Source organism: Spathaspora passalidarum (genome assembly GCF_000223485.1).
Source record: "Spathaspora passalidarum NRRL Y-27907 unplaced genomic scaffold SPAPAscaffold_5, whole genome shotgun sequence".
Classification (NCBI taxonomy): Eukaryota; Fungi; Ascomycota; class Pichiomycetes; order Serinales; family Debaryomycetaceae; genus Spathaspora; species Spathaspora passalidarum.
Window position 1 is genome coordinate 299,496 of NW_006767429.1, and position 13,908 is coordinate 313,403.

General features: G+C 36.0%; 4 protein-coding genes across 4 annotated transcripts; all 4 read left to right on the top strand. All coding sequences in view use genetic code 12, as the record gives it.

The window, feature by feature from the left end:
* Nucleotides 1-1,782: 1,782 nt before the first annotated feature.
* On the top strand, nucleotides 1,783-3,959 carry SPAPADRAFT_61876 (uncharacterized protein; the record flags this gene model as incomplete). Its single annotated transcript, XM_007376022.1, has 1 exon — nucleotides 1,783-3,959. One exon carries the CDS (start codon nucleotides 1,819-1,821, stop codon nucleotides 3,214-3,216), a length of 1,398 nt encoding a protein of 465 aa, XP_007376084.1.
* An 852-nt stretch (nucleotides 3,960-4,811) lies between these two features.
* On the top strand, nucleotides 4,812-6,379 carry SPAPADRAFT_61877 (uncharacterized protein; the record flags this gene model as incomplete). Its single annotated transcript, XM_007376023.1, has 1 exon — nucleotides 4,812-6,379. The coding sequence occupies one exon, from the start codon at nucleotides 4,878-4,880 to the stop codon at nucleotides 6,336-6,338; it is 1,461 nt and encodes a 486-aa protein (XP_007376085.1).
* Nucleotides 6,380-7,659: 1,280 nt separating this feature from the next.
* SPAPADRAFT_140331 (VPS18 family protein) lies at nucleotides 7,660-10,422 on the top strand (the record flags this gene model as incomplete). Its single annotated transcript, XM_007376024.1, has 1 exon — nucleotides 7,660-10,422. The coding sequence occupies one exon, from the start codon at nucleotides 7,660-7,662 to the stop codon at nucleotides 10,420-10,422; it is 2,763 nt and encodes a 920-aa protein (XP_007376086.1).
* A 1,848-nt stretch (nucleotides 10,423-12,270) lies between these two features.
* LYS144 (Lys144p) lies at nucleotides 12,271-13,302 on the top strand (the record flags this gene model as incomplete). Its single annotated transcript, XM_007376025.1, has 1 exon — nucleotides 12,271-13,302. The coding sequence occupies one exon, from the start codon at nucleotides 12,271-12,273 to the stop codon at nucleotides 13,300-13,302; it is 1,032 nt and encodes a 343-aa protein (XP_007376087.1).
* Between the last annotated feature and the right edge of the window lie 606 nt (nucleotides 13,303-13,908).

The following is a 13,908-nucleotide window of genomic DNA, read 5'->3' on the forward strand; positions in this document are numbered from 1 at the left end:
TGTATACCTTGAGATTCATATTGGATATTATTTCATTTCTCCCCAAAATGAAATTGACTTGTGGGTTTTGCTTTTAAGTTTACATTTGATGGTTTTGTTATTTGTTGGTGTTTGTTTATTTTTTTTCATATTTGCTATGCTTTGGTGAAATTTGTTTGAATTTGAAGATTATTCCCCAAATTTTCAAGTTTAAATTTGTTAAAGGTTAATCTGTTTTGGTGATGTTGTTTTAACTTTCATGGTTTTATTCCCCCCCTAACTCCCCCTTACTACCCCCCTTACGTTTCATAATATTTAATTTCGTATTATAGTTTTATTCTCTTTTTTATATCTTTTTTGTTATAATAGATGATAATATTAAAATTTAGACTTTGTAGAATTAAAAAGGTCAACCTGGATATAGTTGTGATGACTGCATAAACGAAATGTTAATTTACTACTTTGACAGAGAAGTAGAGAATAGAATAGATTAATCAGGTTGATATTTGCTAATATGCATGTGCACATTTGCTGGTTTGCACTTTGATGTATTAGGTATATTTGTAGATCTTGCCTAAACACACCTTCTTTAAACAGTCATTAATAAGATTTACCAAGAAAAAGAGAATCACATAAAAAAAAAAAGCTGAGAACATGACACACATGTAAACGAGCTTGACGTATCATCTGACACATTCAAAGTTTATGTTCATATCTTCTACATGTTTATCGCCCCATTATTCTAACTTACTATCTAGATATTTAAAAGTTACGCCATACTATGCATTCTGTTCTTTGAACCTAATTTTACTATATTTATTTATTTTTTTTTTTATTTTTACTTAAAGTTTTTTTTGTTCTAGCTCTTTCTTTTATTTGGTTTTGATTTTTCAAGGTTTCTAAAAACTCCCATTTCTATACTACAAGAAGTCCCACCTGATTTAGCCGTTGCTGTAAAAGTTAGTCCATATAAAGTGAGAAGAAGCAACAGCAGATCGTATCCCACCACCCAACTGCCGCTTCCCCCGTCACCGCCACCACCACTATACCCACTAACCCTTATTTTGTATATTAGACCACAGTGGTGCACATTTTTTTTTACAACACACTTTTACTATGTCTGGTTCTAGGTCGGTATCCTTGTCCAACTCCATAGAGGACAAGTTCTCTGCATCCAAAACAGGATTAAGATCAGCTTCAATTGGATCCAGTTTTTTCCATAGAGACAAATTTTTTGCTGACATTACTAACACGTCAATTTCAAGTGATGAAGATGGTGTTGTACCTGTCCCTGCCGCTGCCGCTGCTGCCACCACCACCACTTCCCAACCGGATTCTGCAGTGGCTACTGCTACTGCTGCTGCTGCAGTTGCTAATTCGTCGTCCTCATCTGGCTCCTTGGAAGTTCTGACTCCTATTGTTTCCGCCACTACTGAACTTGATATAGTAGGTGCTATAGGTAACCTTGATTTAGATGACGTGGATGATCCTACAATCACCCAGCCTTCTCAACAACAGCAACCGTTCTTGAATAACTACAATCGTCCATTCTATCCTCCTTATCAAGGTTCTTTAACTCCTCAAGCATTATCTATGAAGAAACCAAGTACTGTTAGTACCAACCCTAACAATACCACTCCTTCAACCTGGAATCCTAATTACATACCTAATTCCGCACCTCCTTTGGTTGCATACACTGAAAACGACTTGCCAATGTTTGTTAAACCGTTTGAATTACCAGAAACCAAAGAAGATGCTCAAAATAAGCAACAAAACGGGTTAAAGTTGTTTAATCCTACAACCAATACTGTCAATAACCCTATCCCTGACAAGAACATAATGTCTACATTCATTCCTCAAAGCATCAACCAACAACAGTTACCACCGCCGCAAGGACCTCACTTCCCACCACCACCTCCACCCCATCATACTATTCTTGGTCCATATCCGGGAACTTATCCACCCCCAGTGCCTACTCCACCTGAGTTCCGTCAATTTGATAATTCTCCTATGAATCCACCAATGATACCAGGAGCTCCAAATGCCAACATGTGGACTTCCCAAATCATGACACCACCTCCTGGTGCCAATATGAGAAACAGCAATTATATCGACCATACTTTGATGCACCAACCAATGATGAACAATACCAACCATGGCGGCAACCGCTATAACACCCATCGTTATCCTCACCGGGGCAATTTCGACGGTATGAACACTCATCGTAAGAACAATGGTAAGCCTCGTCGAGGTGATGATGCGTCCAAGTATGCCAATGCTAAATTGAGTGATTTTGTTGGTGATATATTGAATCTTTGTAAGGATCAACATGGTTGTCGATTCTTGCAACGTCAATTAGAGTTGGATGAAGGTGCAGCCACGATAATCTTCCAAGAGATTTACTTCAAGATTGTCGAATTAATGATTGATCCCTTTGGAAACTACTTGATTCAAAAGTTATTTGAACATATTACTGTAGAGCAACGAATTGTCCTTGTTAAGAATGCCTCAGGTGAATTCATGAAGATATCCATGGATCCTCATGGTACCAGAGCCTTACAGAAATTGATTGAATGCATTTCTACCGCTGAAGAATCAAAATTAATCATTGAAGCATTACAGCCTCATATTGTAATATTATCCCGAGACTTAAATGGGAACCATGTTGTGCAAAAATGCTTGCAAAATTTGAAAACATCTGATAATCAGTTCATATTTGATGCTGTTTGTGCCAATTGTCTTGCCATTGCTACTCATCGTCACGGATGTTGTGTATTGCAGAGATGTTTGGATCACGGCGATCCACTACAACGTCAACAATTATCCTTGAAAATCGCAGAAAACGCCACCAAGCTTGCAATCGACCCATTTGGAAACTATGTCGTTCAGTACGTGTTGAGCCATGGTGATGATAAATCAATTGAAATTATCTTGAATCATATTAAATCAAATACAATCGCATTATCATTGCATAAATTTGGATCAAATGTGATTGAAAAGTCATTGAGAATTAATAAATTATCCAATCAATTGATTGAGGTTTTATTATTGAATGAATCAAGATTTGAAGAGTTGCTAAATGATGGGTTTGGTAATTATGTATTACAAACAAGTTTAGATGTTGCTAGTCCAACCGACTTGGCAAGATTATCCCAATCTTTAATCCCTTTATTGCCAAACATCAAAAATACACCTCATGGAAGAAGAATTATGAATAAACTTCAATCAATGGAATAATTAGACATTTACCTATATATATTCACTATCTTTTGTATATTAACCTGAATATTAATTAATAAATATTATACTAAACTTTGAGTACAATATCCGAGGATAGTCAGTTCATTTGGGAAGATGACGCTCTACTCTAATTTTTTCCTGTATGTGTCTCAGATTGCCTTTGTCCGTAAAAGATAATGTCTACATTGGATAAGTTCATGTACAAAAACTGGGCTATTTGAATTTTCTTCTAGTAAACCGGCAGTTATTTGGTCAATAGATTAGATTCCTTTAGTCCTGTTTCATTTTTAGCCTTTAAGGGATTTGAATTTTCAATAGGCTTGCAACTTTTTATAACACTACCAAAATGAACTATATGAACAAAGAAGTCATTGAACCCAATACCAAGGTAACCCATTTAAGTTAGAACTTGTGTTTTGTAGACAGATTTCTCGAAAGAGAAGAGAACTAACCAGGAAAGCTAAAAAAATTCATCGCCAAAACAATTGAGTATCCTTAATATGCCAATCCAGAATAAGATCAACCATATTATCTATAAAGAAAAACACGACATTGAGGATACACCCTTCAAGAATGTGTGGGTAAATCTAATTGATTAAGGATATATGTATTATACTATCACATTTGGAGACCCTGTGGCACCCAAAAGGGAATAAACAATAATCCATATAGAGAATGTTATGTAGAACCTTTAGTACCTCTGTCTAGATTGTAACTTCCCCGGAAATACTAGCCCTGTCAAGTCAGACTATGTTGCAAACCCCCCTCCCCACCAGGATTTAGGGCAAAAAAACATGAGCGCGCTTGGAGGTTAATCCTTGTAAAACTGGTAGCACCACCCAGTACACGGGGTTTGCAAGAGCTTCTCAGTGTACTTTCCTGCTATAGATTGACCTCCAACTCTTTCGTTCCCCAGCGAGATTAACCCAACTATAAAGACTTTATGAGAAGTACAGGGTCATTATATAGATACGTGAGAAGTTGTAATAAATTTACTTTCGATAGATAGATTTTAGTGATTAGATTTGTAAGAGCCTATTGTCGGGGCAACGAAGGGGGGGGGGGGGGGGAGGGCAACCTGAAATTGATATCCGTCCATGTTGATTATGAATCAGTCTGCTACTAGACAGATCCAACTGATTTGAAACTTTATAGAACTTGCAATGTTTATACAAATATAAACTAAAATACCATTAAATAACCACCCTGTACTATTCTTAGTGTGTCAGAATAATTCTCCCTCTATTTCTGATAAATGTGGGAATTGGAGTTTCCTAGACTAATCTTCCCTTTGAAGAAGGAAAGTTCATTCTCCGAACTACTCCACCGTGCAAAGCACGGCCCAACTACTACTGTGAATGTCTTCGGACATAAGAACATTGCCCCTCAACAGTCGGTAATGGGGGGCATACCTCGACAACGGCAACAAAACTTGAAACATCATGATATAATCTATTTGATCTATTTCCGTGCTTTGTTGTGCCGATCCATCGGCATTATCTTGACATATTTTTTGCGGGGTATTTCCGTTGATCTCCGGAGGAAGATTATAAATAAATTTCTAATTTTCCTCGAAAACTTTTTGTCGACATATACTTCAAAGCTCAAAATCAGCTATGATACCTCTTCAAATTCAACGAGTCTTGGCTTTGAAAGCCATGACTAGACCACCAGTTAGGTCAATCTCCAACCTTGTCCCCAATATTATATCTGGGAAGGAAGTTGCTTCTGCAAAATTACAAATCCCCGTACTTTCCCCCAATGCTCCGTATGAAACCTTGCACCATTATACCAGTTTCCCAGTCTCACCAGAGCTGATTTCAGAATTGTCATCCATTGTTCAATCAGGGTTCAAAACATGGTCTAACACTAGCGAAACTGAACGGATAAAGATTTTTACGAGGGCCATTGAATTACTTCAACAACGTCGCCATGAACTTATCGAGTCACAATTAGAAATTGGAATGCCCATGTGGTTTGCTGGGTTCAACGTTGATGGGTTCATTGGTCAAGTTCAAGAATACATCAATATGCTCGGTAATTCCTCGAGCACCTCGATTATCCCCTCAGCGGAAACTGATTTGGCCATGGCAGTCAGATCCCCCATTGGGCCCGTCCTTTCAATTTCTCCTTGGAATGCCCCAGTCCTTCTTGCTGGACGTAGTATTATGGCTCCATTAGCTGCTGGATGTTCTGTGATTGTTAAACCTGCCGAGAAATCACCAAAGTGTGCATATTTATTAGTTAAATGTTTCCTTGATGCTGGAGTTCCTGGCAATGTCCTTCAGTTGGTCAATGTCAAACCTCAAGAGAATGCTGTTTTTATTGATAAGTTGTTGGGTACTGGCGTTATTAGAAAGTTAAACTTCACTGGTTCCACTCTTGTGGGGAAGAGCATCGCTGCCACTGCTGGATCTCATTTAGTTCCATGTTTGTTGGAACTCGGAGGTAAGAATGCTAGTATTGTTTGTCCAGATGCTGATATTGATCAAGCTGTGGGGAAAATCACCTGGAGTGGTTGGTCACATAAAGGACAAATCTGTATGAGTACTGATGTTGCTTATATTCATGAGTCTGTATATGACGAATTTAAGAGCAAATTGGTCACTGTTGCCCGTGAGATCGCTCAAGACCCAGATTATTTGATTCCTCAGCGTGATCTCGTAGGCACAACAAAAGTGGTTAATTTAATTGAAGATGCATTAAACAAAGGAGCATCACTTACATTTGGTGAATTCTCCAAGCAAGAAATTGAATCTTCTGGTATTATTAAGCCAATTATTTTGGAAAATGTTATTAAGGGAATGGAATTGTACGATCAAGAACTGTTTGGTCCCGTTTTCCTGATTGAAAAATACTCTAATATTAACCAAGTAATTGATAAAATTAACCATAGCCCATATGGATTGAAATCAGCCATTTGGTCAAGAAATGTATTTGAAGCAATTAAGTTAGCCAAGCAAATTGAAACCGGTGGTGTTCATATTAACAATTCTACAGTTCATGATGAGCCAACTGTTCCTCATGGTGGTTTGAAATCAAGTGGTATTGGAAGATTTAATTCTCGCTGGGGTATTGACGATTTTACTGTAGTTAAATCTATCACTGTGAACCAATAGAGCATGATATATATATATACGAATAGAATGATATTTTTGTTGAAAATTGGGGCATTTGTAGTAAGATCTCTCTTTTCTTATACTTGGCAGTCTTGATAGTCTCCATACCAGCTGTAAATAAGGGTTGTAAGGTTTGAAAGGAATTGCACTATGTAATTTATATATTTTTTTCAGGATACGACTAGTTTGCAATAGTTTCATTAATATCAAAATCTGAAAAATCCCCGTGCAATTGCTTCTGGATCTCAAACATCAACAACCAATTACCTATTACCAGGGAATTCTGGATCTTGACTCCATATTGGTACAAATTGTATTTTAACTGTATGAGTTTATAAGAACCAAGTTACATGAAACCTACTTCTAGTCAAATCTTAAACGATGATAACTACTGGACCAAATTCCTTTTTCCTTCAGTTTCCACGTTTTCATATTACAACTCGTATAATCTTAAATAGGAATAGCATTTGCAATACAAACAAGTGCAACAAAACAAACACTTTTTTTTAAAGAATAAATATATAAAACTGTAATCCAATAGAAAGATTGACATGTCTATTCTCATAGAATTCCTTCACTAGAATCTATTTCTTAACTACAGGTTAAACTCTGTGTAGGTACTACCTGGTGTGATTTGGGTAATGGACGCTCAGTTTAGGTATATCCTGCAGAACAGAAGCTCTGACAAACTTCTGTCATGGATACATCATCCTATAATTATAGTTAAGCTCATAAATTTCCTAGGCTTATTGTCTTATAATATCCCTAAGTGCACCATCCCATAAAAATAATACTCGGTTTGTTTACCTACAGAATTCTCAGATCCTAAATCTTTAACCATACATTTACTAATTGAGAACAAGTGCGTGCCTTGCTCATTTGACGCCTTGTTTAAAAAGTATGATTGCCAGAAGCAGGTTTACTTGTCACTTGGTAGCGACCAATGTCCTACTACAACAGACAATACATAATTCATTTAATTTCTGTAAAGCTATTCAAACTATCCAAAAGGAAATTTCCCTGATATTTATAACCGATTTTAAGCCGGAGAATTTCTAGGAAAGTCCAGGAGTGAGAAAGATCTTCATTGGTCAGAGTTCAACATTCATAAATTATATTATACAAACATACTTTTCCTCATTTTTCACCCTGAAATCATCCAGAAATGTCGCAAATAACCTCGGAAAGTGAGTAGAAAAACTTCACTATAAATGTCGTGTTTATGTGAAGGCAAAACCATGGTCTGTATTAATAGCGACATTTTTCTTACTCCAAAATACTTCCTTTAAAGAAGCTACTCCAGACAACTCGGTTCACAGAAATGGCCACTGTCAATGGCAGCCATGCCGACTCTAGTTCAACATATACATCAACGTCATTAGATCATCAGCATAACCAAATAGCCCAGCAGCTCAAACAACCAAGTTTTGAAATTGAACCTGTCCAATTACAGTTTGAATTGCACTACAAGTTACAACAATTGCTAGTATGTAATAACTTTATGTTTCTTGTACTTGATGGAATTGTATATAAGATTAACTTAAACAATCCAACTCAAGTGAACACATACCGAGTTGATACTGGGAAAGTAACTAGTGCGTGGCTCCATCCCAATGGACAACACTTGATTATTCAACTTGATTATGTGAGTTATTACTACTTGTATGAGTCATACAGTCAATTGAAACCATTGCCTAAGTTAAAAGGCATTCAATTTGATAGATTGGTATTTGCTAAAGAGGAACCAGTGTTTGTTGGTTCTGGCGAAGGTCAGGTTTACCTTGGGTTGCTTAAACCTCATAATGACTTTAGGAAACGCGATGATAAGTTTCTAAAACAAGTGTATAAGTTGGATGCAGTTTATGGAATTAGTATTGATAACCAAATTAACATAGTTGGTACTGGCAACTTGTATACCTGGGATTATTTTGATTGTACATATGGTGAATTGCTTAATACGTTCAAGACAAATCCTACAATCACTCCTATAGTCAAGGGAGAATTGTTTGAGACAAATGGGAGTGAATTTGTATTTGTCAACAGCACTGGCCAATTCTATAGCAATGACGAAAAAGTAAGGCTTTCCCTGATTGACCAATTACAACCAATAAAGAACCTCGTCTTAGCTTCACACCACCTTATTGGCTTGACCAACACGGATATACTCATATTCAACAAACTTAAACTTAATTCAATGAGACAACTACAATTAAAAGATTACATTACCGGGAAGGTTTTGGGAATAACAGCTGACTATACATCCAGCACTTATTGGATCTATACTTCCAACTCAATCTATGAATTAATTATTGAAAATGAATCAATTCTGATTTGGTATGACTACTATAAGCTAGGAAAGTTTAACGAGGCACTAGCATTGCTTGAGCAGCAAGAAAATTCATTCTTTCAAAAAGACCTAGTGTTGATTAAACAAGGATATGACTATTTAACCAAGGGTGGATTCGGGATTGACGAATATACTCCAGAATTACTTCAATTACAATTGACTGGGATTAAAATATTGGCAAAACTGACTGAACCATTTGAGAAAATATGTCTTATGTTATTGGAAAGTTCTAATCAACGTTTACTTGTGGAATATTTGTTGATTAAATTTAATATGGCAAAGAGTGAACACAATAAGATTAGAATGATTGTATTGAGTAGCTGGATAATTGAATTGCAATTAAGACTAAAGGACTCTCAATTGGAACAGTTTATACAATCTAATTACAAGTACTTTGACAAGGAAACAGTTTATGAGATTATGATTGATTTAAATTGCAAGGATAAACTAGTGGCTTACGCTGAACTTATTCAAGACTATCAATATATATTGAAGTATTACATTAACAATCAAGACTGGCTGAATTCAATAAAGACATTAGTAAAGATTTATACTGGTGATGAGTATGAATTGGTATACCAGTACTCCACTATACTACTCCTTAATTATCCAAAAGTAACCATTGAAACCTGGCTAAGATTTACCAAACTAGATTATGAAAGGTTTCTTCCTTCAATTTTGTCATATTGTAAACAAAATCACAGCACCACCAGCAACTATGCCATACAATTTCTTCAAAAAGTGATCTATGACTTACAAGGATACAAAAACAAACAATTGAATAACCATTACTTGTCATTATTACTTCAATATCCTGACACCACCAAATCAGTTATCAAGTTTATCAACTATACCAATAACTATGACACCCAGTTTATTCTTCGACTTTGTATAAACCATAAACAAATCCATCCAGCGATTGTTATACTCATTGAATTAAACTTGTATGAACAAGCATTGGATTTGGCACTCGATCATGATTTAATCGATCTAGGTGAATTTGTCTTGACCAAATATGAAGATTACATCAAGAAGAGTGAACAAGAACAACAGGAAGAAAGCACCAGTATTAAGTTGGAACTGTCCAATTACAATACTCATAAGAAGCTTGTACTTAAATTCAGCAAGCATTTAATTGATTGGGTTTATGAAGGGAAAAAAGTAGGGATAGCTGATATTGACGAATCTGACGATAAACTTAATAAGGTTCTTACGTATATTCTCGACTTGACTAATGTTGTAAGTTTGAAAGATCTTCTTCCACTATTCCCAGAAAATGTCATGATAAACAACTTTAAGCTGGAGATTATAAAATCAATGAATGAATACAATTCGAAAATTAACCAGTTAATACTTGAAATGAACGAATCGTTACAAATATCTACCAAATTAAAGCAACAGCTTCGCCAATCAGATAATGGAAAAGTTTATTCTATTATTGAGCCAGGTGAATCATGTAAATTGTGTGATCAAGTACTTATATCACGAAAGTTTATCTACTTTAGCAATTGTCATCATGGTATTCACAAGGATTGTTTGATTAGATATTACTTCAAACAAAAGAATAATTACAAGTTTAAAAAGATTTATCACAATTACCAAAAGAATGATGTCAAGCAGGAACTCGATGAATTGTTGACCCAACTGTGTGTTGTTTGCAATGAGGTTAATATTAGCTCTATTGATATTGGTTTAGTTGATGATAAGGATGAAGAGTTGGCAAAATGGGAACTATAGTTATAGTATATATGTATAAATCATGCCAAGATTATCTAGACTATGCCAAGCTTATTATAATTACTCTTCCTTAGTCAGTGAGAGATGTTCTAATAAGAGGGATTTCTCACTTTTAGCTCGCGACTAGCAGATTCGACTAGGTAATGCTCAACACATTTCCTGAGTGAGGAGCAAGTGTGAGAGTCACCGAATCTACAAACTCTCCAGGCAGTCGTTTTTTAGTGAATGATTTTGATTTTGATGGATGATATGATGACTTACCCGTTGATGAACATCAACATGATGATAGGACTCATCATAGACATCCCCACGCCACAAGAAGGTGTGTATAGACCTGGTGGTGACAGAAGGGCACAAATAAGACTCGTAGCCGAAAGGGCAGAAGAAATACTTTGTTAGAGTTGGTGATGCAATTGGAAAAAAATTGCAGAAACAATTATAAAGTTTACAGAGTTTGCAGATGCAGCTGATCAGTGAATAATCATGATGGGATATTAAATAAAAACAATCAAAACGAAATATATGATCTCAATTATGGTAAAAACATATCCATTATTGTCTTGATTAAGTAAGGTGTGACGCAAATATGATAAGTACACATCTAGGTAGAATTATTTTTGGTTCAGTTATCATACGCTGTAGTTACTCTAGTTAGCATGTTTCTTTTACATTTCATTCAAACTAAACCTATTACCCGTGCTATCTGATTTACTGAATTAATAACAATGCAAATCCTAATTAAACTTCTTCGCATGTGTCAAAAGTTGGTAGCGCGGGTTATTTATAATTACGATCAAAATTTCTTGGAAAAGGAATTCCAATTTCCTAAATGGGCCACAGTATTCCATCCCCCACAATATAGCAAATATGGAACCCAAGAAGGACAAGCCAATAATTAAGAAACGTAAATATAGTCGAGGAGGGTGTTTAGAGTGCAAACGACGGAAAATCAAGTGTGATGAAACAAAACCATGTTGCATCTATTGTGTTCGTATGAAAAAACAATGTTTATATAAAACTAATGTTCCTGCTGCAACGAATCCCAATTCCCTTTCCATTAGGTTTTATAATAGTGCCGGTGAGTTCAAATCAATGAGTAATACACCCGATGGTAGTAGTAGCCATAGCAGTGGAAATTCAGACCCTTTGATGGATCCACTTAATGATGATGCTTTGTTCTTGTCCAATGTTGATCCCAATGATCTTCAACTTTTATTTGATGATGCTACCAGTTTGATCCACGATTCCCATGATTTATTCCAATTGACAGACTTTGATCAACTTTTAAATGCTATAGCACCTAATCCTAATGGCTTAGACCAATTGAATTTCCCCAGTAGTTCATCCTCGCCCTTTCAGCAAGAAAAGGTTACCAATAAGGATCTTCTTGCTAGTACATTGAAAGAACTGACCCAGGTTGATGAAGGCTACTTGAATACATTAACACAAACCAATTTAAACTATCATATATTTCCTTATTCTGCCAATCCAACTTCCAACCCTGTAATTAGGATTCTACTTCAGTATCTGAAAGGATGCCCTTATTTGCTTTATTCTATGCTCGCATGTTCAGCCACATTCCAATATATAAAGACAAGAAATGAAGAGCATAACAAGTATCGAGAATTATACATTAGTCAAAGTTTACGATACTTGAGCGAAGCGTTCCCAGAAGGAAGCAGCCATAAACTTATGGATAACGGAACTATTATGGTTGATTTTGAGAAATTGTTACTTACGGTGTTATTACTTGCGCTGATATTCACAGCAACTACATATTTAAGAAAAGAATCAAGCAGAAGAAGTACCAATTGGAAATCACATCTTCGTCATGTTAAAGATTTACTTATGCAATATACAAAAATCACAAGAAGTCAAGGGTATATGAGTGACGGGTTGGCATTAGCGAAAACCTGGTTCTTTGCAATTGAATCCCTGGCAGAATTGAATGATCCCTTAGGAGGTACCTTAAAGTTTCACAAGAAGAACGTTGGTAGTGGTACTAATATCATAGAAATCGATTCAAAACTTGATGTATCAGATACAAGCAGATTATGGTTGGAAACGGGGTATTTTAACCGTGGATCTAATCCAGAGTATCACGATGCATTGGTTAAAATTGGAATGATAACTGATTCCAATTTACCTATTCCAAGTCAGATTAATTTATTTATTGGATTTACAATTGAGATTGTTCAAATTATAGATGAGATCACCAAATGTTTAGATTTGTTAAGAGAGAACCCCACTTATCAAGTATCAGGAAGTATGATTATTAAAATCATGTCATTAATAGATAAGGCCAGAAACAATTATTTTGTTCCAAAAGTGAATAAACAGGATTATTCAATCCCAATTGAATCAGCAGCCCATCCCGAATACACCGGAGTCGACAAGCTAACCTTGCCTTCTTCGTGTTTTGCCAAGGACGGAAACACATACTATTCATGGTATGATATGAATGAACAATTAGTCATTGATGAAATGATGTTACGTACCTTTACCACTCCAGGGTTACTTCTACTCCCTCGACACCACCCATTAATAGAAGAGTTAAAGCAGAAAATGTTGGCATCGATGTTTTTCATCAAGCGGAAACTGCCAGAGAATCAAATCACCGAGGAAATCCTTGCTGAAAGTGAAAATTTTTACTTGCCTAGCAGATTATTCACTGCCAGTGCGATCATGATTGAATCGCCTGTGGGAAGACTTAGTAGGATTCTTAACCAAGATATTGAGTTTGAGCAAATCGAACTTTATTTTACAGGATTGTTCAAATTAGGTAATGGAAGTTCAATAATGGCATTAGAAATGGTGAAGAAATTAAGAAGGGGTGACGTTGACCTTGTAGATCATCCGGAAGTAATTCCATTTTGTTAGTTTTTGTAGTTATATATGTAAGAGTAATTTATAGAGGGGAGTGATCCCAAAGTCAAGATAATGTTGTGTAGATTTATCACTGTAATGTTTATCTTTTTTTTTTTTTGCAGCATCTTACTTATACGAGCTTTCAGGCTAAGCAATGGATGTTCGGAACGAGTAGTATGGGAAGTGACGTAATGTGTACGACTGATTTGGTAGTTGCTTGTTCAAGGAAACAATAGCAACATTATTTTTGTTGTTGTTGTTGCACAAAGTCTGACACACTTCTAGACCTCCAAAATCCGCTCGTACCGCCAAAATGTCTAACAGGAATATGCAGCCCAGCTAGTGCTGCAAACCGTTATCGACTTGAAATCGATGCTTTCATGCTGAAGCCCCAACAAAGTCCAAGCCCAGCTTAGCCTCTTTAGTGCTAAATTTGATCTGAAGAAACATGAGCTTGTCAAATTGATGGCGTCGTTTACGTGCACCGCGGTAATGTAACTCTCGTATATGTCGTTTAGGCGACATGTCATATTATATTTTTTTTTTTTTTTTGCTTGCTTGTCTGAAATTTGAGACAAAACAACAACAACAAATCAATTCTACAACCAAACTTAACAA